The 23,639-nt window shown below is 38.0% G+C and overlaps 1 protein-coding gene across 1 annotated transcript; it reads left to right on the top strand.

Annotated features, from left to right (window-relative positions):
* Nucleotides 1-14,525: 14,525 nt before the first annotated feature.
* Nucleotides 14,526-23,493, top strand: adgre5a (adhesion G protein-coupled receptor E5a). Its single transcript, XM_075454479.1, has 19 exons — nucleotides 14,526-14,876; nucleotides 16,040-16,120; nucleotides 16,508-16,669; nucleotides 16,773-16,925; nucleotides 17,044-17,190; nucleotides 17,401-17,523; nucleotides 17,667-17,710; nucleotides 17,793-17,897; nucleotides 18,154-18,307; nucleotides 18,571-18,693; nucleotides 18,786-18,976; nucleotides 19,081-19,245; nucleotides 19,363-19,557; nucleotides 20,820-21,037; nucleotides 21,173-21,233; nucleotides 21,323-21,414; nucleotides 21,832-22,000; nucleotides 22,099-22,194; nucleotides 22,562-23,493. The coding sequence occupies exons 1-19, from the start codon at nucleotides 14,837-14,839 to the stop codon at nucleotides 22,601-22,603; spliced, it is 2,361 nt and encodes a 786-aa protein (XP_075310594.1). The 5' UTR covers nucleotides 14,526-14,836; the 3' UTR covers nucleotides 22,604-23,493.
* The last annotated feature ends 146 nt before the right edge of the window (nucleotides 23,494-23,639 follow it).

Raw genomic sequence — 23,639 nt, 5'->3', positions numbered from 1 at the left:
CAAGTTTTAAGTGTTTTTAAAGATAGCAGTTATTTCCCATTGCAATCTTTGAAAGTGATAATGCTTCTCTTCTACTTGGCAACTACTTATTATCTGGAGTGCAAGAAAAGGGAGAGGTGCCCATGAGAGAAACAAGATCAACATTCTACTGAGCTCTAAGTGAGACCTGGCGTGATTCATAAGCACTATCTGCATAATTATTTTAATACACTTTTAGCTCTAATCCACAACCATTTTCTACTCAAGTTCAATTGTAGAACTATGTGACATTTCATCCTTTTCAAGAGAATCTGTGTCACTTTGCAATGTGTTTTTTCTCATACTCAGTAACTGCCTTACACTTGGCTCTTAGATGATGTCCTCTTTCTTATCGCCTGCCACATACTCTCCTTCATCCACACGACATACATTAATTTCCTTCAACTTCACCATGGTTCATAGCTGTCTCATAAATGTCAAGTTCTCGCTTTTCTATAGGGTACTGCTTGATTCCCCCTACCTCATGCTGTTCACAAGTGTCTGTGAGTCATGGAAGTTGTAGAGACCTTTTTTTCTGTTTTTTTGGCAGGGGAGCGAGGGGCAGAAGGGGTAATGAAAAGGTATGTGTGACGAATTGAGGCTAAGGGCGAGGAGGCAAACTGTGCGTCGATGAAGAGAAGAGAGAAGATGAGGGAACAGCAGAGGGGGAAAACTCTGTGGAAAAAATGCAGAGTTGAAGGGTTTGGAAGAGCAGAGTCAGCACTTATGCAAACACTGAGGAGTTTGCCACACAAACTGGCACACACACACACACACACACACACACACACCTGTACACAGCCATCCAACGGGTTTCGCTGTAGCACAGTTATGAATACCTTCCATATCAGGATGTCATACTGGGCAGAGTTGGCTCTTGGAACAGCGACTCCCTGTTGCGCTGTGAGGCTATTACATGGTCTATCGGAGCTCGACTAATAACATGGACCGGATCAGCCACTTCCTACTTCCTCTTCACATCATCACGTATCACAGAAGTTGGGGCATTTTACCACCCGCTCATGCCAGAGACCTTTCTCAACCCTAAACGTGCACACAGAAACACACACATGCACAAGAGTCTTTTCCATGTACAAACACCCCAACCTTCTTTAAAACATATTTCATAAAGTAAAATGAGCTGTTGCCATCAGTCAGTTGGCGACCATCCACTATCAGTGTTTCATAGTGCTTTGTTTGGTTGTTTATTTCTGTTAATCTATTTGAATAGCTGTGGTTTTTTTTCCAAAAGTGCTTACTGCTGAATTTACTGTCTTGGTGGCTGAGCACACATCTGTCTTTTCGTCAAACAGAGTTCACACCCAAATTCACAGTCCAAAATCATTTGGGCATAAAACACCTTTCAACTCCAATCCCTAAGTCTTTGTTTAGTAATTGTATGGGCATGCATGTTTGTGTGAAGCTGGGTCTGAGCTGTTTGCTGTCACCAACAATTGTGTTTGCTGTTGAAGGGGTGATTTGCTTTTTCCAGTTGTGTTTTGTGATGTGCTACAGTGGATCAATTCTATTGATTGACCTGGGCGATAAAGAGAGATGACACGTGAAAATGATTGCATGAAGCAGTAAGGGCTTATTGCACTGATAACGTTGCACTGGCATCTCATTGAAATGTCTCTTTCATTAGATTTTGGATCACACTTGCAGTTACTATAGCTTTTAAACGGGTCCTTTAAGGTTTGCTTTAGTGCTTTTAGCAGAAAAAATGAACCTATGTCAATAGAGCTGTGAATGAAGAGTTTTGTTTTTTTTTACAACCAGATCTCTGCCTTTCTTCAAAAATCAGATAATGGTGGTCCTTTTCCAGTTGTCTGCAAGTTAAGTATAAGAATCACTACCAGAGTTGAATAAGTATGCTACATTTTTTTAACTTTAGTGCCAGACAAAACACTTGGCTTCAGGGACAGCAGAAACTGACTACAGACTGTGTTTATGTACAGAGAAGAGTACCTTTGGGACAATGTAATGGCATACCATTAGAGGTGTCACAAGCACCAAGCTGTATGGCTTTATTGCAAACGGTGGCACACTTACTGTCAAGTGCATTTTCACTGGGATGGAGCATTTAACCGGAGACACACCCGTAGGCATGATGTCTGTCGCTCTGCCTTTGTGCCTGTCTCTCTCCCTGTCTCACATACCAAGACATCCGTGCATGCACATGCCCCTGTCAAGCCCCTCCCTGGCCTCGGTCCTCCATTTTTTTTTCCCTCCATCAATTCAGTGACACCCAGCAGTGGGCCATGACATTACAGAAAAACCGAGCAAGGGAAGGAGAAAGACGATGGGAAAAATGGAGGATGAATTGAAGGAAAAAAAAGGGGGAACACTGCAAAAAAGAGGTATAGAGAATGAGAAGGCAAGAGAGGAAAATTCAAAGTCAGGGTTAGGAGGGCAGGGGCTTGAAAAAAGATTGAGTGGAACAAGTGGTGGACTGAGAGAGAAGTGTGTGAGGGACATGTGAGTGATTTCCTCAATGTCATGAGGCAACATGAGGGCTGCTGCAGCCTCGGGTGAAGGAGCAGTGAAGCAAACTTGATGGCTTACACATCTGATGAGGGGAACTGGTCCCCTCAAAAGAAAGAGCTCAATAATTCAAAGGAAGGTGAAAAAAAAGAAAGAGTGGGAAAGTAGGTGACAGAAACTGAGCTGCTGGTAGAAGGGTATTTAGAATGTATTGTATAAAGAGCATGTGTGGGTGGGGGTTGAATGTTGATTGCCCACAGGTTTGAAATTATCAATCATCACCAGCACCACTTGTGTGCATATGGTTTTCAGAGTTGCCAGAAAACACGATGCAGGTGTGCCAGTGCTTGTGGTCCAGAGGCAGAATATCTGGCCCAATTACAGTGTAATGAAATCTGTCGGGCTTTGTTCCCAGGTAAGCTCTTTTTGCAGGACATCACTTTGGAACAATTCATTCACACTGGCAGCCACGCAGTATAGTCACAATCAAAGCTGCCACCAGCCTGCAGTGAAAACTCAAACTGAGGAATTATACTCTCACAAAAACTATGTGGGGGTCATTCAGAGCCCACCTTTCAAAGCACATCTCCACTCTGGGCAGAAAACATTGGGTATTTTTTCACAGCCGGTACAGTTTAGAATAAAGGTAAAGAAAATGAACTTCCATTTGGCTTGTAAGAGGTTAAGATACACAGAACTTACACAGCATGTAATGAGGGTGACATAGTACGAAAAGGGAATGAGGGAATATTAATTCCTTCATTTTGCTCTTAGCTAAATTAATGTTGAGCAGGATGAGAATTATAAAGAGGTCACAGTAGCTGGGGCTGTGACAAGAGGACACAGATAAGAAATTTCCATAGTTCAGTAGCTTTAAATTTATTTCTGGGGGCCAAATTATATTCTTACAATCTTGAAAAGTTTTAGAAATCATGAATTGTTCCTAAGTTGGATGATAATAGCGGGGCTAATGAGAAGCGGGCTTCAATTAAGTATTATGCAACAAGATAATCTCAGCTATTTCTTCAACCTCTAATTTGAGTGCAGATATTAATTTATAGGAAAAATGGTATTCATTTTCCCACATACATAAATATTCATCTCATACTCACTGAAATGGTGCGTTTCAGCTGATAGTTTTCATGACACAAAGCTGGTGCACGATTGGGCTGTAGTGCATCCTGCTGGTTGAGCATAAACACAACAAGCCTCATTCTTTCTCCTAACACATGAGGCCAGTTGACCAACTTGTTTTTTTCTACAGTTTTTATTTGCACCCAGAACTCTCTTTAAATTGAGCCATGAATGAAGCTAAACTGAAATGTACAGCCTGAATTTGAGCAGCATCTCAAAAACTCTGAAGCTATTTAAAAACTTTCCAACTCAGTGACTGAATTTGGTCTATGACTTGATTCAAAACATGTTAGTTTTTATCGCACGACTAAAGTGCCACTGCACTTTTATCAAATAAAAAACAGTGAGGCTCAGCTATTGTTGTTCTTGAAACAAGTCCAAATTACATCCGTTGACAAGACTTGATGTTGAATGAATAATTCTCTATTAATTGTCAGCAGACAAATACAGTTGGGGCACACTGAGACAAATTTACAAAGCATAAGAGCATAAACAAATCTTCATGTCTCAGATGAGACATCAAAGGAATTTTAAAACGCTTACACTAACAGCTTGCAAATGCGACTTCAAAACGGAGATCTGGGGTTCAGGACTGCAAGTAGTGTCTGCTTGCACTAATTAGCAGTCATTTACTGTGCATACTAAATAGAAATCAAGTTTTGTTTTAGAACAAAAAAAAAACATTTTAAAGAGAAATAGCCACACATGAACTCCAGAATTGTCTTTTAATTTGCAGTGATTGAACTAAGAAATGTAATAAAGAGGGTCATAAATTTTTGGCAGTTAGTTCTGTGTCATTACACATTTTCACACTATTTTTATTTAAACTTCTGACTTGGCTACATTTGCAGTTTCCTTACATTTTTACATTGTAAGCAGAAAAACTAAGCCTAAGAGCTATTGTGGATTTTACACGTTTGCATTCATGACTTAAGGGTGCAACTCTGTGATATTCTCTTTACACATGAATAATTTGGCCTTGATGGCATGGAGTTCTGAACAGAAGTGAAGATAATGCTATACAGTTAGCTCAGGTTATTACATTATTACCTAGAATATCACATTATCTCTGGAGCCACCCTGCAGTTTTTTGTTTCCATTCTCTTTGAGAAGAGAAATCCGTTTACATTTGTGCTGTAAACATTTGCAATGAAGTGATCACATCAACTTCAAATTTGCTTCATGCAATATGAAGCACATCCATCTATGATTATTAACTTAGTTTAGATGGGCTCTATTTAAGACAAATGGGCAGTACTTGGCTTGGTACTGGCAGCCGTAAATGCTTAAATTCACATTAGCCACACACATCAGTCCTCTGTAGTGTGCAACTGCTAAGCTGCTGGTGGTTTGTGGCTTCAGACAGAATACTTATTGGGATAAACCCCAGTAATATGACCATAAAATTATATTATTCACATTAGGATAATTTGTGATAATTTATTTCATACCGTACCCAGAATGTTGCAACTCCAAACAATTATTTCTTCAAAGGCTACACCATCAACTGAAAACCACCACTTTACAAATACAGATTAGTTACAGTATTCAGTAGGCTTATTAAGACCAAAAATATTCTGATTATCAACCATTAAAAAGCCATAAACTACAATCTTTCAGCAACTCTGGATCATATGGGCCTGATAAAGCACAAATTTCTCAAGCACAAGTTAATCTGGTTAATAGCCTCTCCAACTTTGGAAAATAACACTGCATGAATTATATTCAGAATTATAATATAATACAAGAAACTACTCGTATACACATTTTTACCAGCTTGTACCTGTGTCACCCTGTTCACAGTCATAGGGAGGTTGGAGCTTATCCCATCTACCATTGGGTGAGAGGTAGGACACTCCCTCTGAAGATTGCCAGTCTATCACAGTGCAAACAGTCATACATATTCATATATGATCCTTTTGTCAATTTAGAATTACCAATTGACACCAGGGAAAAACCACATAGGCACAGGAAGAACATGCAAACTCCACATAAGGAGATCCCAAACAGGATTTGTACCAGGAACCATCTTGGTGTGAGGCAACTGGGCTAACCATCAATAGCAAACGCATACCTGTCTGTAATACTAGATTCTGATTGCAAGGCTTCAAGCCACCAGTTTGTAACGAATCAACAAAATCAACAGGACCACTACTTATTTTGACCAATTATAAAATGTCTTATCCCTAAGCATTGCTCCAGATAAGCATTTTTAAATATCCTCCTCCTATCAATACAAATGTGTTCAGTAATTCTTGCCATAATGCTGTCTTGTGTACTTATTGCTATTTGTTGGACATCCTTTAGGATAGATGTGTTGTTGTAAGCCCCTGTTCTATCTCCTGTAAAGAACATCCTCAATCATAGTTGCTGGCAAGAACTCGTGAGCAAGGAATAGAAGGGAACCTTTTCTAAGCCACATTTTCCATTGAAGACCTTAGCACCTCAAGCACAGAGTGTGACCTCTGATACCTGTAAAGGCTCCCTGTAATGAACTGTACAGTACATTAGTTCAGTACATGAGGTATGTAAGACCAGGTGAATTTTGCAGACAGACCTGTCACTATGAACACTGGAGACTAGGCTGTTTTTAGTTTAAAAATGGATACAAATTCTAATATTTGCTTTTTAAGTGCTGCATTTACATATGTTCCAGAATATATGACTAGTGACGAAGAAAATGCTATTTTGACTCTATTATCATCCCCAACACAGCACAAGACAAAATTATGTGTCACATCTCAAATTGGTAAACTAACCAAACCGATCATAGGATCAGATCAGACTAAATCCAACCAGACCTGTTTTGCAAGGGTGGCTGCAAGCAGCAAAAGTCCAAGGCTTAAGATAAATTCTCTTAGACATTGCCACACTGTTGAAATTGCAAAAATAAAACCTAAACAATGATAAATAACGTAATATAATTTATATATATATATGGGCTCAACTAAAAGCAAAAATTGTTTATATGCACTTAGTTGAATTTTAGTGCATTTTTATATGATAACGTTAAATGTTAATGTACACGCCGAGATAAATTGTTCATGTAGTTGTCATAGTCTTTATAGAATTAACCAGAAAAAGGGGGAAACTCAAAAATGTAAATAAGTAAAAAAATGTAAGCTAGTGCTTTTGTTCTCACCTGTATAAATGGTCCTCTGTGATATGCCCCACAGCCCCCCTCATGTTTAGAGGGATAGTTTGCCTCTTTTGACATGCTCTTCGTTAGTTTCACAAATGAAACTAACGAAGAGCTAGTGAATAATGGGTCATAGTGGGTGTAGCAGTGGGGCAGTGGATCCTCGTTTATTCAGAAGGGGGATTCTGCTGTGGCAAGATGACACGTAGCCATGGAAACAACAAGGCATCACACTGGCTTGAGTGGTCAGGGAAACAGGACGCCATTTATTTTCAAACATCCAAGAAAATCAGCAGCCTCCAAAAAATTACAAAATAGTGTGGCAAAAGATATTCTGTACATTAATCCTTCCAACATTGAGCTGTGCTTTCTCTAAGCAGGCCAACCCTATCGGTAGGCAGTACACATATATGTAGCATGAGACTCCGCCTCTGAGTTCAAACTGGCCAATCAGGTTAAACCTCTAGACAAATGAACTGACAAAATTATTGGCAAAAACATTACATTGATGCATTTTCAATTCCATTTCTTCAGCTCATACATCCACGATTAAAACATTTAGAACTACTCATTTCTATCTTTCCCAGCATTTGTATTATATCTTGATTTAATCACACTCTGCTGCTGAGACACGCTTCCTTTTAAAACAGAAGCACAAGATGGCCTCCTCAAGGAACACTCTGAAAGGTGAACTATTACAAAAAAAATGCTTTTAATTGATCAAGAGGGAGAAAGGGAGAAAAAGAAAACTGAGTTTGTGAGTGTTTTTGACATCCACCTTTCTATGCAAAAGTTTAAAGATGGTTAAAGAGGTAGCAAATGCTTCCCAACATTTGCTTGACTGGAAGCTGCAGTTTCAGGACCCTAATTTTGTTGCGATAGCTACTTCGGAGGAGTACGACTTACAAAGAGTACGAAAAAGTTCACAAAGTTTTACCCAAACCCCAACAACTTTGGCATGTTAACAACGTGAAATGCCAAAAGCGTTAAATGCGTATTTATGAAATACGAAAAATACCGAAGGTAGAATACATTTTTAACGTATAAGCTCGAGATCATGTCGAAAAAAATATCTCTGAAACTGGAGCATGCAGAAACACTAGTTCGGTTGACTTTTTCCAGACTTGGAAAAGGCTGATGATTTATTTATTTTTCTTATTGAAATAACTATTGAAGATGTATGTAGTTTTCATATGTATTATCGTAGTCACCAACTTGAATTAAAATAAGTTTGTGTACATACATTTCTTCAAACATCCAGCTGATAGAAAATTATTTTTAAAGTCACTACTGAAGTAGAAAAATATGTTAACCTTTTATTGCCTGGATGACATGGAATATGCACTTAGACATAGTTTGATTTGATGATGTGCTTGTTCTTTACTGGATTAAAAGAGCGTTTAGAACACCCAGAGTTGCATCTCAAAAGAGTAATGAGATGGTACTTTAAAGATACTAACAATATCCTGTTAGAAAGCAGGAGATAATATTATCAACACGTTGCCTGACATCAAAATATATCTGCCAGTGTGATGAAAAATAACGCAATCTGTAATATTTCATTTCAAACTTAGGAGGAGACGTTGCAGTGCAAGTATTTTTCCAATAACGTAAAACATGTTTGATCATTAGCCCAACAGCAGCCCTCTGGCTTTGGTACTGTACATGTACAGCAGCATCATGTTCAAACAGCCTAAATCAGCATCTTCAAGAGTTTCTCTCAAACTTGCTGAATTTGCTGACATGGTGGTTCCACCTTAATTTCCGAGAGGTAATATGTTGTTCCACATTGCAACTAATAGGACTAATTCTCAGCACCGAAAAATACCTTACATGAAATGTGATATGTGTTCACAAACTGGCTGCCCTAATCTGCACCACCAGTAACAAGTTTCATATTTTCGTTAGATAAACATGAACTGCCCTCTGCATCACAGATGTGTCATTGCATGTACATCACAGGTTGTATGTGCACAAAAAAAGGTAGATGGTACAGAAAATATATACACCTAGACTTAAAATACAACAACAAAAAAAGAAAAAAATTGTGATGTCAATTGAACATCAACTGTCTTTAACATTATCCGTTAAAGCTAAAAGAAAAGCTCACTGTGTTATGTGTAATACCCCCCCTTTACCCACTAGGCTGTGCAATTTCACCAATGAATTTTGCACTGGGCAAAATTCCTCATTGAGGAACTGTATAACACAGTAGACTTCGAGCCTTCTTTGGAAATTCACATGGTTTTGGCTCTGTGAGAGAAGAATGTAGCGGAATCTAAACATTTAAACATGCTGTTTAAACACAGTAAAGGTTTCACATGTGGATGAGGCTGTTCCTCAGTGTCAGTCAGTAAGCTTGTTGGTGGTCGGTGTGTTATACTTATACTAGATAAATATCTCAAACACGTTTTTCCCACCTGATATTGAAGAAAGGGGGATAACTTGCATCTACATTTTTTTCAGACTTAACACTCATTGACCCATTGTTGGTTCTTGTGAGAATGCTGGAAAGCATTGTTTTCCAAATAGGTTTAAATTATCCCACAATTTTATTTTCACCTCCAAACTGCTTCAACCAGGACTTCAGCAACTGGCTTTCTGCTAAACTTTCACTATTTTTAGCTTTAGAAACTGTACAGAAATGTGTTCCTTCCTTTTCACACTGATGAACACTGCTTTGAACTGTTTCCTATAACTTAAGCCATGTCACACTGAGGACACAGTGTCACATTAGCTGCTTTGAATTCAACCATTTCTTTCTTTCTTTCCTATGTGTGTCTCTGTTTCCGATTTAAGATCAGTGTTCTGGTGATCCATTTTACCTTTGACCTTTTTCATGAGAACTGTTCATCTGTGTTGAAATGCTCTCAGCTTTCATTCAGCTCCAGGTCCTTCCACAAGTATTTTTCAGCCCTTTTTCAGTTACTTTTCTGCTCATTTTTTCCCCTTTTCTCAACTTCTTCTTCTTCTCAACAACTTTAGGTACCATAATTTCATGATGATTGAAACAAAATGCAAAATATCAACAGAATTCTTCTCCTTCTGTGGTTTTAAAATCAAGTCTTCAACCAAGACTTCAGCAACTGTTTTTACTGCTAAAACTGAACTATTTTCAGCTTTTTTAGCATGGGCAGGTATCCCCATTCAGCTCATCAGCATTCTCACTGCTGTTTCACAGGAACAGCTTTTTTTTCTATTTTTTTATTTAGGAAGTATCACACCAAAAGATAAAGATCATAAAACATAAGAATCACACACACACACACACACACACACACACACACACAATAACATTTGTCACCACTGCTTTAAAAAAGTTGATCTTGAAGGTGTTAGGGAGTAGAGACCAATGACTACGCTTTCTGCTCAAGTGCTATTTTTCACAGCTATATAAGGGAAATGTCATTTTGCACATATTGTACCAATGCTCAACACAGTCAGACAGGATGTTGAACACTTCCCTCATAAGCTCTTGTGTATTTTTTTAAGTCATGCCAAATGACATTCGACATTCTTTCACATCATTCAAAATGTTTTAAGATTAGCTGTAAATACTTCAGACCAAAGAAAAGAACTTGCTCTATATGTGTATATACTTCCGCAAGTGTAAAATTACACTCAAAATGCATGAGCTGCCTTGATCACATGTCAAAAGTTTGTATCCGCTTCAATAACAGCGACCAAAGAATCCTAAAATCAACTGAAGTAGTAATTGTTGAGATTATTTAATGTCCTCTTTGGCTTCTCTTCTATTGTGAGAAGGCTAGCCAGGTTTGTCTGAAATGTTAGTTTTAGGCAGATGTGAGGTAGTTCCTTCTGGTCTGGACTGCTTGTAAAAGCATTGAGACAGAGAGAAAATGAGGAAGTGGAAATTTAACATTAAAACCATTTTATGGGCTTCTGTACACTGATATTTTCCAGGGGAAAAGTCACTGATTTAGTGTATCGTAATCTTTCTTCTTAAATTTGAACGAGACCTACATTGTGAGTTAGTGGGCTCACCCCAACCCCCTGATAAACTAAAAGAGTAGCAGTTTGGTTAACCACAAGGCAGCACCTGAACAGCAAATGTTTGACGTCTGGTGTGGTAAAACATCACAGCATGCTTCACCCAGCCATTTCCAAAAACCGGCTCAAACAAGTTTTAAAAATGTTATTTTGTGCTGAGAAGGCCATACTGGTGTAAATGTATAAATTGGTGTAAATATAAGATGAAATTACCATTATTACATATGTTTACCAGCCATGTAAAGCATTATTCTATACAACAATCATCCACAGACACAGCAGTTAGACCAGACTCTGTTCTGACCTCTTCATTCAGGGTTTGACAGGAAATTGTTGAGACAGCTGGACTACACAGAGTTCGCTCCTCATTGTTTGAGAATTCTGTAAGAAACTAAAAAGAAAACAAATACAGCCAGCACAAAACATTACAACTATATATGTACACTATCTTGGTTCTGTCAGGAAGAAAGTGGTGACATAACAGGATAGGCTCTGGATGCTTGCCACGATGACACTGGAAGTCACACAAATATCGAATCAGTTTATATCTCATAGGAGATGAAATGATACAAGAATGGAAAAGAGAATCCGACCGACCTACAGTAAAACATTGAGGAGGTTGTATCATCCCGTGGGCCTGCTGTGCTGCCTCTGGTACTGGAGACACTGAAAGCACAAAACAAAAATGAAGTCCAAAGATTAGCAAGAAGTGATGTTTTACCTACTATCAGACACAAGTCTTGATTAGAAGAAATACATCAAGTAAGACAAAAATGGCTTGCATAAAAGGATTAAGCATTTTGGACGGACACATAAAACTTGGTTTTTCAATCTTTTCTTCTCTATTTTGGGATTTTCTCTCGGCTCGAGCTGTTCTATAGGACATATAGGACATCTAAAGTCACTGTTAAATTTGCATAATAATCATGGTACAAGTTCATATGTTCAAGTAATAAGTGGGTCAACTACAGTTTCTCTTTTTATTTTTTGTGTAGTTCAAAAACACAAACTGTTTATATAATAGTGGTTCTTGCTGGCCTATAGTGATAAAGTTACAGCGTTATTTGTGTTGTAATTTAAAGTCACCCTTTAAAACAGCCAAGGGTTCCTGTCATCTGCTTTTCTGTCAGGATATGTTTAGTTCTGATTTTATTATATAAGGTCATGAGTAGCGTAAAGTACATACATGGCAACCAAATGTCGTCTTATATTTACATCATGACAGGTTGAAAAGCTTTTTGAAAGCACTGCAGTTTGACTGTTTAATTATTCCACTAACATCTCATACCGGACTTTGTTAGTCCATGTCCATTGTATGCTTAATATAGATAAAGTGTGATGTTGAAATCTGCTGTTAACTTGAGCTGGGCAAACAAATTAACGATTTATTATAAAAACAGATTCAGCTCAAACAAATGTATAGACACAGTTTTTTATATATATATACTGTATATGGGTCATGCTCATGTCATTATATTTTCAGTTCTCTCTGAAAGTATGCTGTGTGTTTCCCCACCAGTCCCTAAAGCCCTGCTGTCTATCATCTTCATTTTCCCACTCACAAAGCCCGAAACCCACATCATTGTTGATAAACTGAGATATAACGCTATATTGACTTTGTCAATCAGTGATCCTTTGGGCAATGTGTTCAGGCCTGAAATTGACCTGGCTACTGTGTGTTGGAAACAAGGAAATGTGCTGAAAGTTTAACAATATGTTCTTCTTATAGCACGTCACCATTTCCTTTGTGCTTCTGCGAAATCACACAGATCTGCATAAAACCAGCCAGCTTCAGCATCTTGAGATACAGATGTAGATTACATAAAAGATGTGTGAAGAAGAAAATAAAATTTCACATGCTGTATTTATTTGAAAATCACTTTTTAAAAGTTTTGCTAAACACCGTGATTTATAGCAGTTGGTACATGTTTGGCTGGGCCAAGCCACTTAATCCAGGACTGTGTTAATGATGTCTCTCACTGACTAAAGTTATAGCACTGGTCAGTGTGACCTGTAGTTACACCTTTGGTCCTTAATCCTGTGTCGAAATTTCCCAACTGGTTTCACTTTAAAAATGTTTTAGTGCTCTTTCCTCAAAGCTTGCATTTCAATTCAAAGTATGGTAGTAGCTTTTGTCATTTGAACTATTTTGAGGATGTCAGGGTTGTCTGTACATTTGCAGCAATGTAAGGACCCAATATGGCTTTGATAAAACATTCTGCTAATGTATGAAAAAATAACGTTTCTCCTTTCAGCTCATTCCTGCAATATCTGTCACGGCTGAGCGATAGATAAACAGAGAAAAATCAGGCAATTGCACTGTATGAGTAACTATGGTTACAGTGCATATCCTAGGTGATAACAATTCCCATCAGTGCTCTTACTGGGTTTTAACTTAATCCAATTCAGGGTCGCGGCGGGGCTGGAGCCTATCTCAGCTGCCACTGGGCGAGAGGCAGGGTACAACCTGGATGGGTCACCTGTCCATCACAGGGCCACAAAGAGACCAAAAAAAACATACACACTCATTCACTCCTAGGGTCAATTTAAAATAACCAATAACCTAACAGATGTTTTTGGATGGTGGGAGGAAGCCAGAATACCCAGAGAGAACCCATGCATGAACAGGGAGAGTAAGCAAACTCCATGCAGAAAGGCAAAAAGAGTTTCAAACCAGAATCCCTCTTGCTGTGAGATGACAGTACTAACCACTAGACCAACGTCCAGGCCTCAGTTGAATGTATTGTACTACATTTGATTTGTTATGTCTTATGAATAAAATTTGTGATACTCTGAACGTTGGACTCTGGTCTGCAACCCACTATTCAGATTAATTTAAGAACAAACCCAACTGAAAATCGTTCAATTACATTTCAGTTTATACAAGAAGATAATAAGAACTCGGAAATAAACTAAGTTGATTTCTGACCTTGATTTTCTCCGTTTTTTTCTCAGATATCAGTGCCATTACTATACCTGACTTGTTAATGATATCGGCAAGAGTAGTTGTGCTAATTTCTATATATCACAAGGATCCCTCAGCACTAAGCCAAATAAAGCATTATCATATAAATACTAACTATAATTTAAAATTGGCTTTACTATACCATAACTGACAGGCATAGTTCTTCATCCAGACTTGTTTGTTTCTCTTTAGTGAGCATTGGCCCATGGTTAATTTGCTTTGTCTGGCTCTTTACTGATATAAATACAGCTAGTACACTGTCAAGGGATTACCACTGTTGAGAAAACAGTACATCATTTCTTTGTAAAGTTCTTTCTAAATGAAGCTCAACATTGTTGCTCTTGTTGCATTGTCTCAAACACTGGCAGTCAGAGGCAAAAGTCATATATATGTCATCTCCATTGTCAGCAGGCTGTGTGCATTTGGGAGGGTCCACCAGACTGTAAGTATCTGTACAACAATGTGAAAGTCTGAAGTCCTCAAAGCCATGTCTGTCCCCAAATCAAAGTCCACAAGAGGAAAAAGATGAGACAGATGGACAAACACAAAGAGATAGATATAAAACACTGTTAAGTAACAATTTTTCACAGAATCAGATTAGTTATGTCCTCTCACTGTCACCCCCACCCTAACAAGAACATTAGTTCCTTAAAAGTTACAGCTCGTAGTGTGAACTTCTGTGTCAGAGGAGTGATCTAGAGAGAGGGAGAGAGAGAAAGGCCCCTCCCTAAAAGTTCTTGTCATCCTAGTATGTCAACTCAGCAGTGAGAGCAGATTAAAATTCAAAGGCAAAAGGGAGACACAGCCAGGGGGAGAGAGAAAGAGAACAGTTCATTCTATTTGATGGGAGATACGCAACATCTCAGAAATGTCTTTAATTTGCGGGATTGGCATAAAATGTTGATCATTTTTCCATATTCATTGCCTTGCCTTGCGTATTAAGACTTATTTTTTCCTACTCCAATTTGAGTCACCAAGGGAGACTTGGAAAAAGCTGGACAGCCAAGGAGAGATTTGCACCGTCTGAATGTCCATGATTTTTAGATTGTTTTAACTTTACTTTCAAAGACCTGGACATTGTTTACATGATCACTATGGCAGGCAACTGGGTCCTCCTGATTCTGGGTGAGTCACATCTGTCATCTATTTGCACAGTAGCTGGAATGGAAAATCAGCTGTTTTGAGAAAGCGAAAAAATGTTCTGTGGTGTTAGACAGGAAACCAAATAGTTACGGTACCCTAGAAACCTTCGAAAATAGGTATTCACTGTTTATGTGCACAGGATAAGTTCAATTTTAGGATGATATAATCTTAATCAACTAGAAGTGAACTGAGGTCTGGTAATAGTTAAATCACTTTGAGTGTTTATTTGAAATTCCCTGTTTTAATACTCTGCCAGTATTACTGGTAAATACGATGTCACAATTCACCATTCTGTTACAGTTCTGAATTTAAACCCGCCCCAGGGTCCACAGTCTGTAGCTTGTGTGTGGTGAAAAGAGGTCAAATACGTTAGAAGAGGAGCAAAGAAGGGATGGGTGAACACTAGAGCTTTTCTTGTCAGCTATCTGGGTGCTAATGAACAAAAGCTCTCAGTTCATTTGCTTTTAAAAGTGATATTCATACACCATGAGCTCATCCCACAGCACCCTCATAAGTTCCTGCCTTAAAGTCCCCACATTTACCGCTCAGCTGCCCTCAGAGGAAGAACTCTGTGTTTCCGTGCCACTAAGTAACAACACTCAAAGATTATAACTTCTGAAAACAACAAAAAAAAAATGAAGATGGACTGTAACTAAAAAATAGATATGTAAAACTTTAAAAAGACCTTTGTTCCTTTTTTTATTTTCTGCTCATCACACCCATCTGGTGTCATTCAGGAAACTCAAGAGAACTGACTCTGCACTCTCAAATCCGTCACATATGTCATGCTATTTTGTGTTGTATTTTGCCATCTGATGTTTCCTCACACATAGGAAGTAAGTTCTCAAGACACCCATGAGCAGATCATTTTGAATTACAGTGCAGATGGCGTTGAAACAATCTGAGGAAGTGAAGACAAAAAATATGGGCATTAGCCTTTTCTGCTTGGCCTATTTAAAACTCCTAACATTTCTGTCATCAATAATGCAGCCAAATGAATACTTTACTAATGTAGCGAAATGAACACATTCATTACCTGCAACACAAGCATATCTCCTTATGGTTAAAGAATGCGTAGATTAGATTAAATGGTCAAGAAGAAACTGACTGTGGTAAAAAGTGACACTTCCCTGCTTGCTTTTCAGCTTTGTTCCTTTCTCTTGTCATGGTCCAAATGGAACAAGAATGTCCCTTTGGATTTGAGCGTACAGAACAAGGTTGTGAAGGTATGGAGAGAAAACATTAACAGTCATTGGAAAACATTGTAGTTTCACTCTTAAATGTGTTATAGTGTGTATTGGTTTGAATATGTCCATAGAGCATAAAAAGTAGCAGTTTCACAATGAAGGTTAAACAATTCTAGGATTACTGAACTTTCTAGGCTCCAAAGTTGTTTCATGCTAATGTCTGCCTTTTAAAATTGCAACATGCCCATGTTTTGCAATTAAAAAACAAAAGTAATTAGATATTTCACAGTTTCCTGTGAGGTGGACTGTGTTTGCCAAACTTTTCAAGACTTTGTTTTTCTCGATAGATCAATATGAGATCCATATTTATTTATTACCTATTTATGTTTTATTTGTTCTTTTCACATTCCTCTTTCATCAATTAAGATATTGAGGACTGTGAAGATGACGACGAGACCGAACCAATATGTGGAAAAAATGCGAAATGTTTTAACACAAATGGCAGCTTCTACTGCCAGTGTGAAGATGGCTTTCAATCATCAACACGGAAAGTGAATTTTACAGTTGATTCATTTGCAGAATGTAGAGGTAAGTGACCTTGAATCAGTGATGGCAGAGATCTGATATGAATATTTGCCTCCTGAAGTCATTATTTAAACATGATTGTTTTGTCCTTTTCTCTTGCTTTAAGATATCAATGAATGTTCTGAAATCAAAGACATCTGTGGACCTAATACCAAATGTGTCAATACATTTTCACATTACAACTGCAGTTGTAAACTTGGATTCAAGTCTTCCACTGGTGTGGAAATATTTGATCGTGGTGACAATGTTACATGCAAAGGTAACATGACAAATGTTTCCTGTGCAGTAGTTTTTGTGTGATTGCTTTTACATTTAAGGTGAATTAGTGTTGGTTTCCATCCCAAATATTTTCAAGTCCCCTCTTTCTGCTCATGTAGACATTGATGAATGTCAAGAAGGAAATGTGTGTGGTCTGAATGCATCATGTATCAACACACAAGGCAGTTATTTCTGTGTCTGCAATGCTGGCTTTACACTGAAATCTGGAAAATCGAACTTCACTGGGGATTTGGAGCATTGCGAAGGTGAGGGTTATGACTGAACAGCACAAGTCATTTATGCATTTCGTCACTTTTATTTGCTATTTTAAATTTAGAAAAATTTAAAATTGTAATCAAACCAATTTCAGAATATTTAATATTCCAGACCACCAGGATATTTACCATTATAATGGCTTTAATGGAAACATACAAAGTCTGATTGTTTTCCTGTCCCTGATTTGTTTCCATTTTTAGACATATGTATGATTGATAAGACAATATGTGGAAATGGAACATGCCACCATGGAGCCAGTGGCTTTTACTGTGCATGTCATGCAGGGTTCACTAACTATGGCAATGAGAAGTTTAGCTGTACTGGTGAGAACACAACTGCATTCACATCTTGTCAGCAGCCAATACAAACCTAGCATTTGTTCAATAACAAATAGAGCATTTTAGACTGGTGTGATCAACAGCAAGCGCAATTATTGAGTCAAACCTTCTTTTTTTTTCTTTCTCAGAACTGAACTGTGGTGTTTTCAAAGATGTAAATAATTTGAAAGAGGTAAATTCAAACAGATGGACATCTTTTCATAATATGTATTGTTGATAACATTTATTTCATCTTCCTTGAATCCCTCTTTCAGAAACTACCCATTGTACAGGATCACATAATGCAGCTGAATAAAAGCTGTCTGGAGCTCACAGAGAGCGAGAATCCAAAAAAGCTGGATGGAGAGGACTTACTGGAGGTACTAATGACTTATAGTACTTATAGTAATAACGTCTTACCATGCAAAAAAAGTTTTCTCAAGTTAGAACAGAAACAGGAAGTTCTACCCCCTCAAGCCTTGTCAGATGGTTTTCAGATGTCTGTGCAACACAGCCTTGTAGGCTGTTTATGCAGCAGTGTGCAGCCTGAAAGTCTGCTCTCAGGCTGACTGCATTTCTTGTTTTCCTTACACACACTTATGTTGCTCCTTTTCCCCTCCTCTCTTGTGGCTGTAGCGGCTGTTGTCTATGATAGACAAGCTCTTGTCTAGTGGACTCCTTAATGATAACAGGAAAGTCTCCACCTTTCTGGATTTGGTGGAACTCACTCTGGGGTTCATTGGACCTTTCATTACGACCACAGAGACAAAAAGATCCTCCCCTCAAACAGGTTCAGTGCAAATTAGCATACATTAAATAATATCTATATCCACATACAAATATTTGCATGATTCAGACTTAGCTTTTTGCTAATCATTAAAAGATTTTGCATCACCTTAGACCTATAGTCAAATATTATCTATAATTTTCCCTGTAGCTGGTAGATTTTTCTTTTACTCACTATTCTGTGGATTTAGTACAAATGACCTTCATACTTGGTCCCTTTCACCTTTTAATCCTATATCTACTTATCTTTATGCCTGGTGGATACAGAGGTGGAGTGGCTGGTACTTAAAGGGCCGGTCTTACCCAGAGGAGCAAGGACTTTGTCATCTAAGTATGCTCAACTAAACATTGATTTGGAGGTTGCTGCAGGAGATCCCTCATTATATCCTGGTAATGATCAAGCATCTATATAAACACAATTGTAAACACCTGAATTTAATAATTATTATAACATTCTCTGTTATCTGCTGTCAATACAATAGGCTTTACAACAGTGTCCTTGCTCAGTTATTCAAACCTGGAAGAATCTGCAGATGGCTTCTTCAGTGGGATGAAACCAGATGAGGGCCAGCGCTTTATGATAAACTCCAAAGTGGTGACTGTTACTGTCAGTAACAGAAATACAAGCCACCTCAAAGAGCCAATCACATTAACATTGCACCACATCAAACAGGTAAAGAAGAAAGAGTATTTATTTCATGGTTTTGATTAACTACCTCTTTAAGACAAATGTAAAAATCATGGCTTTTATTTCTGATCTATTCATCTGTTTTGCAGACAAATGAAACGTCTCACACCTGTGTATTCTGGGATTCTTCAGAGGGAGGGGGGACATGGTCACCTCGTGGCTGCAGTGTGGTACACTCTAACCTGGAATACACTGTTTGTTCATGTAACCACCTGAGCAGCTTTGCAGTGCTCATGGCCCTCTATGAGATTGAGGTTAAAACTCTTACATATCTGATGATTTAAAACCATATACTTATAGAGTAAAGTGCAAAAAATTAAACTTCAGTCCATCTCTGTATTTTCTAACATAATTATGCTTTCTCCCAAAAGGACAAGTTTGAGTTGCAGCTGATTACCTGGGTGGGCCTTTCCCTTTCACTGATTTGTCTGTTTATCTGCATCCTGACATTCTCAATGATTCGCTCCATTCAAACTCCAAGAACCACCATCCATTTGCATCTTTGCATCAGCCTCTTCATTGCCATCCTTTTATTTCTTACAGGCATCTCTCGGACAGAGAACAGGGTAAATACTTTGAAAGCTTGTTGTCCACAAGAGCATTAAAAGTATCTGTCACCAACAAAAACAACTGGGGAATAGATTTCAAGAGATATATTATGTCCTTTCTCACCCCTTGACACAATTTATTGAGGTCTTAATTAAATGTGACATGCTTTGGTCAAAATAACATAAAGCGACACTACAGCAGTTCATTTTTCACTCTTCAATTTATACTTCTGTTACTCTTACTGTTAGTAACAGAAACATTACTAGTATTTCTGTTACTAACAGTAACTTATTACTAACTTATTATTTTGGAGTGTGGTGTGACCCATTCAACCACACTCCATCCCTTTCTTCCTTGGGGATCGCCTCTTTTGAGATCCATAGAACTTCATAGCCCTTGGAGCACACTATTATGGTATGCATGCTCAGACCACACACCCAAACTGAAATCTAACAGAAAAACTTGACAGCCGATTTTATTACCAAATACTTATATTTCCCTCATTTGCAGTTGGGCCATTGACAGCTGGTGGGTTGCTGATCCCACTTTTAGACACAGTCTTGTCTGGAATCATGTGTTGAACTGGCCCAAGTTGTTAAAACATGCACCAGAGAATGTAATTGCTGCTGGCTGGTTCCTCTGTGTTTTGTTTAGTTTTATAGGGACTGACAAGAAATGTTGCTTATATGGCCCACATTTCACCAATATTTCACCAGCTGTTACATCCGCTGTACTGATGGTGCATTCATAGACAAATGGAAAAAATTATTTCCAACTTCCAAAATGGAAGTTTGAAGACTCATTTCCCTGTCAGGATGTAAACCATTGACCAAAGTACTGGTAGAGAATAATCAGCCCATAAAAGTAAGTTAACAATATCACTAATGATGAGATTTGACGTTTTCATCAAAGCAAAAAATGAAACGGAGACAACGTGAATAGTGGCAAGATACCTTTGTAAAGTGACACAAAATACCCCAGAAAATCTGAATTGCTGAATCACGCATTTTCAGACATATGGGGTTGAGACACAATGCCACGGTTGTGGTTTTTCTGGAATTTTTAGGTGGTAGTAACATACACCTACTATCAAGCCCATAAAATGTGCTACTTTCCTAATATGTCGACTTTAGGTCAAAGTACTGTGACCGAGTAATTGATGGAATTGGCAGAGATTAACCCAGAAAGTTGATCTCCCTTTCCTTTATCTTTCTTTTCATCAAGTATTGTCTCTTTTTTTCTTTCTGCCAAGCTAATATTCATTTATCTCCCGCATTAGGTTGGCTGTGCAGTGGTAGCAGGGATGTTGCACTTCTTCTACCTGGCGGCATTTTGCTGGATGTGTCTCGAGGGCATACAGCTCTTCAGGATGGTAGTCCTGGTCTTTAACACCCAATTCAAAACCCTCTACATGATGGCAGGTGGCTATGGAGTCCCGGCTGTTATTGTCGCTATCTCTGCATGTGTTAACTCCAAAGGATATGGCACTGAAAAGCAGTAAGTTTTCAACATTTATTCATTTGATAAGTGCATCCATGTTCATTTGTTTTTGTTTTATTTTGCAATTTACACTTGGATCTCAGATAATGCCATTATATAGTCTGCTCAGTAAATTTTCAATATGCGTTTCAGTTGCTGGTTAAACTTGGATTCTATTTGGGCTTTCTTTGGTCCGGCCTGTGTCATCATTATAGTAAGACTTGAAGAAAATGATTATCTATCAAAAGATATCCCAAAAATGGACTTGAATTACTTTTAAACCTCTTTGCTTTTGTCTTTCAGGTTAACATTTTTTTCTTTCTGATCACCGTGTGGAAGTTGGCACAGAAGTTTTCAAGTTTAAACCCAGACCTGGACAACTTGCAGAAAATAAAGTAAGTTACCTGTTTATGTTTATGTTTATGCATTTGGCAGACGCTTTTATCCAAAGTGACTTACACTGGTAGGTGGGTAAGGTAAGAGGGTTTTGCCAAAGAACCCCTACTGGAGGTAGAACCTTTCATGCAGGGGATTTGAATCCAGGTCACCCACATGAAAGGAGGCAATCACCAGAGTTACAGACAGTTACCTCTCACTCACAGGCTGGATGCAACAACCTGGAACATACCAAACATAGTCATGTGTAAAATGTGAGTCATATTTTCCATGCCGAAAATAAGCTGATTTACTGCGTCACATATAAAGTAAGAAAAATAGTGTAAACAACACCCCCTCCGAAATGTAGGTTGCAGTAAAGGTTACAGTGTTGAAGTGAAGACGTGACGTGTGTGCCTCTTTGCTGCCTCCTGCAGGGCATTTATCATCACTGCAGTGGCTCAGCTGTGTATTCTCGGCACCATGTGGATCTTTGGATGCTTCCAGTTCGAGAAGGGCACCATGGCCATGACTTATCTCTTCACCATTTGTGGCAGCCTTCAGGGGGTTATGCTCTTTGTCATGCACTGTCTCTTTTCCAAACAGGTTGGTCAACCTCACAAGAATAGAAAAATATAAAGAAAAAAGGAACAAGCTCCACTATTGCCTCGGGTAGCAAAACTAAGTTTGTAATCCGCTTTTAGGTGAGGGAGGAGTACGAAAACATCCTGTCTCGACTCTGTGCAACTCGGAAGAGGAAATACACAGAGTTCAATTACTCCAACTCCAGCAAAGCAAATGTAAGTCGTTATTTCACTTTCAAAGGAATGATTTTTTGCGGAATAAGTGCACCAGTAAAACACAGTACATTTAAATCAAAAAGTATGTTTAAATCAAACTAGTATAAGTACACAGACAACATAGTTTAACATTTTACCTGGGAGTGCTAGAAATTAAATGGAATTAAGTAATTCCCTGTGGAAAACACAGGGAACGTTTCTCTTCAGGGTTCGATGATGATAAGAAATTATAGGCGATGTTAAAAGAGAAATGCATTGTGTCTTTAGTGATAGAGCAAAGCATGTCCTGATTATGGAAGCACACTTACATTTGTGCAAAGAGTTTTTTTTCACTGGCTGAACTGTCTCTTCCTTTTGCCATCCTCAGGCATCAAAAAGTACCCAGGATACAGGAGAGTCTCACATTTGATGAGGTCAACCATTACTTGGGCAAAAAGTTTGATTGGCTAAAGGCAATATTTCAGACAACCAGTTGACTACAGCCTTTTCTTGTAGCCAATGCACCATTTTGCTGCACAGCAACATTTTGTTGTGAGTGAGTCTATGTATTTGAAGGTATTGGCTTTTCTATTGGAATTCAGTCATTTTACAAATACATGAGCTTATCAAAAAATCGTTTGACTGTAATTTTATGATCAAATATTATGTTTATTTTCTGTACTCATTGTGCAAACTATAGTTTTAAAAAAAAGCACATATTGGTATTTAAGCAAATATGTTAAGATGACACGTGGTGAATATGTTTTAATTTCATGTCAACACTTTTTATTTAAGTTTGTAAAATGATAACTTATGGAACTTATTTTAGACAATAGATATGCGGCAAATGATTTTGAACCAAAATTCTGATTATATCTTGGAACCTGTTTTATCAGGTACATTTAATGATGCTTGTTGTGTCCAGGTACTTCATTCAACCAACAAAAGCAATCCAAGAGATATTTGTGATGCAAGCACTTTCTTTTCACCACAGTCATAAAGTTGTTGATTGTTAAAAATGACCCAAAATAGGAAAACTTATATTTTGAATGTATGTTTATGTATATATTGCTTGGCATTTTATCACACATTCAAATTGAACTATAATGCTATTTCATATACAAACGCTAATTATTTTTCTAAAAGAAGAGTTTATTTACCAGGTTCAGTTATTTTTGTCATCTGGAATATTAGTACTGCTGCGTTTTGCACACATCAGGACTTTCAGATGAATATTGCTGATTTAACATTTCACGTCTTTACATGTTTGAACTGCAATGGGTTTTTTTATTGTTACTTGTGCAAATAAATCTTCTAATGTGCCTCATAAGACCTCTGTGTAATGGTTTCAAAGGTATTTTCTTACTCTTGTATTTGCCTGCTTTTCTTAGTGCAAAAAAGGAAACAATTAGACTTAGAGGGGAAATGAGAGATTCTTTCATATTCCTTCCTGTTTATAAGAAATC

This window comes from Odontesthes bonariensis, chromosome 21, assembly GCF_027942865.1.
Source record: "Odontesthes bonariensis isolate fOdoBon6 chromosome 21, fOdoBon6.hap1, whole genome shotgun sequence".
Taxonomy (NCBI): domain Eukaryota; kingdom Metazoa; phylum Chordata; class Actinopteri; order Atheriniformes; family Atherinopsidae; genus Odontesthes; species Odontesthes bonariensis.
The sequence above is the reverse complement of the archived record's forward strand: the minus strand, read 5'-3'. Positions and strand labels throughout refer to the sequence as shown.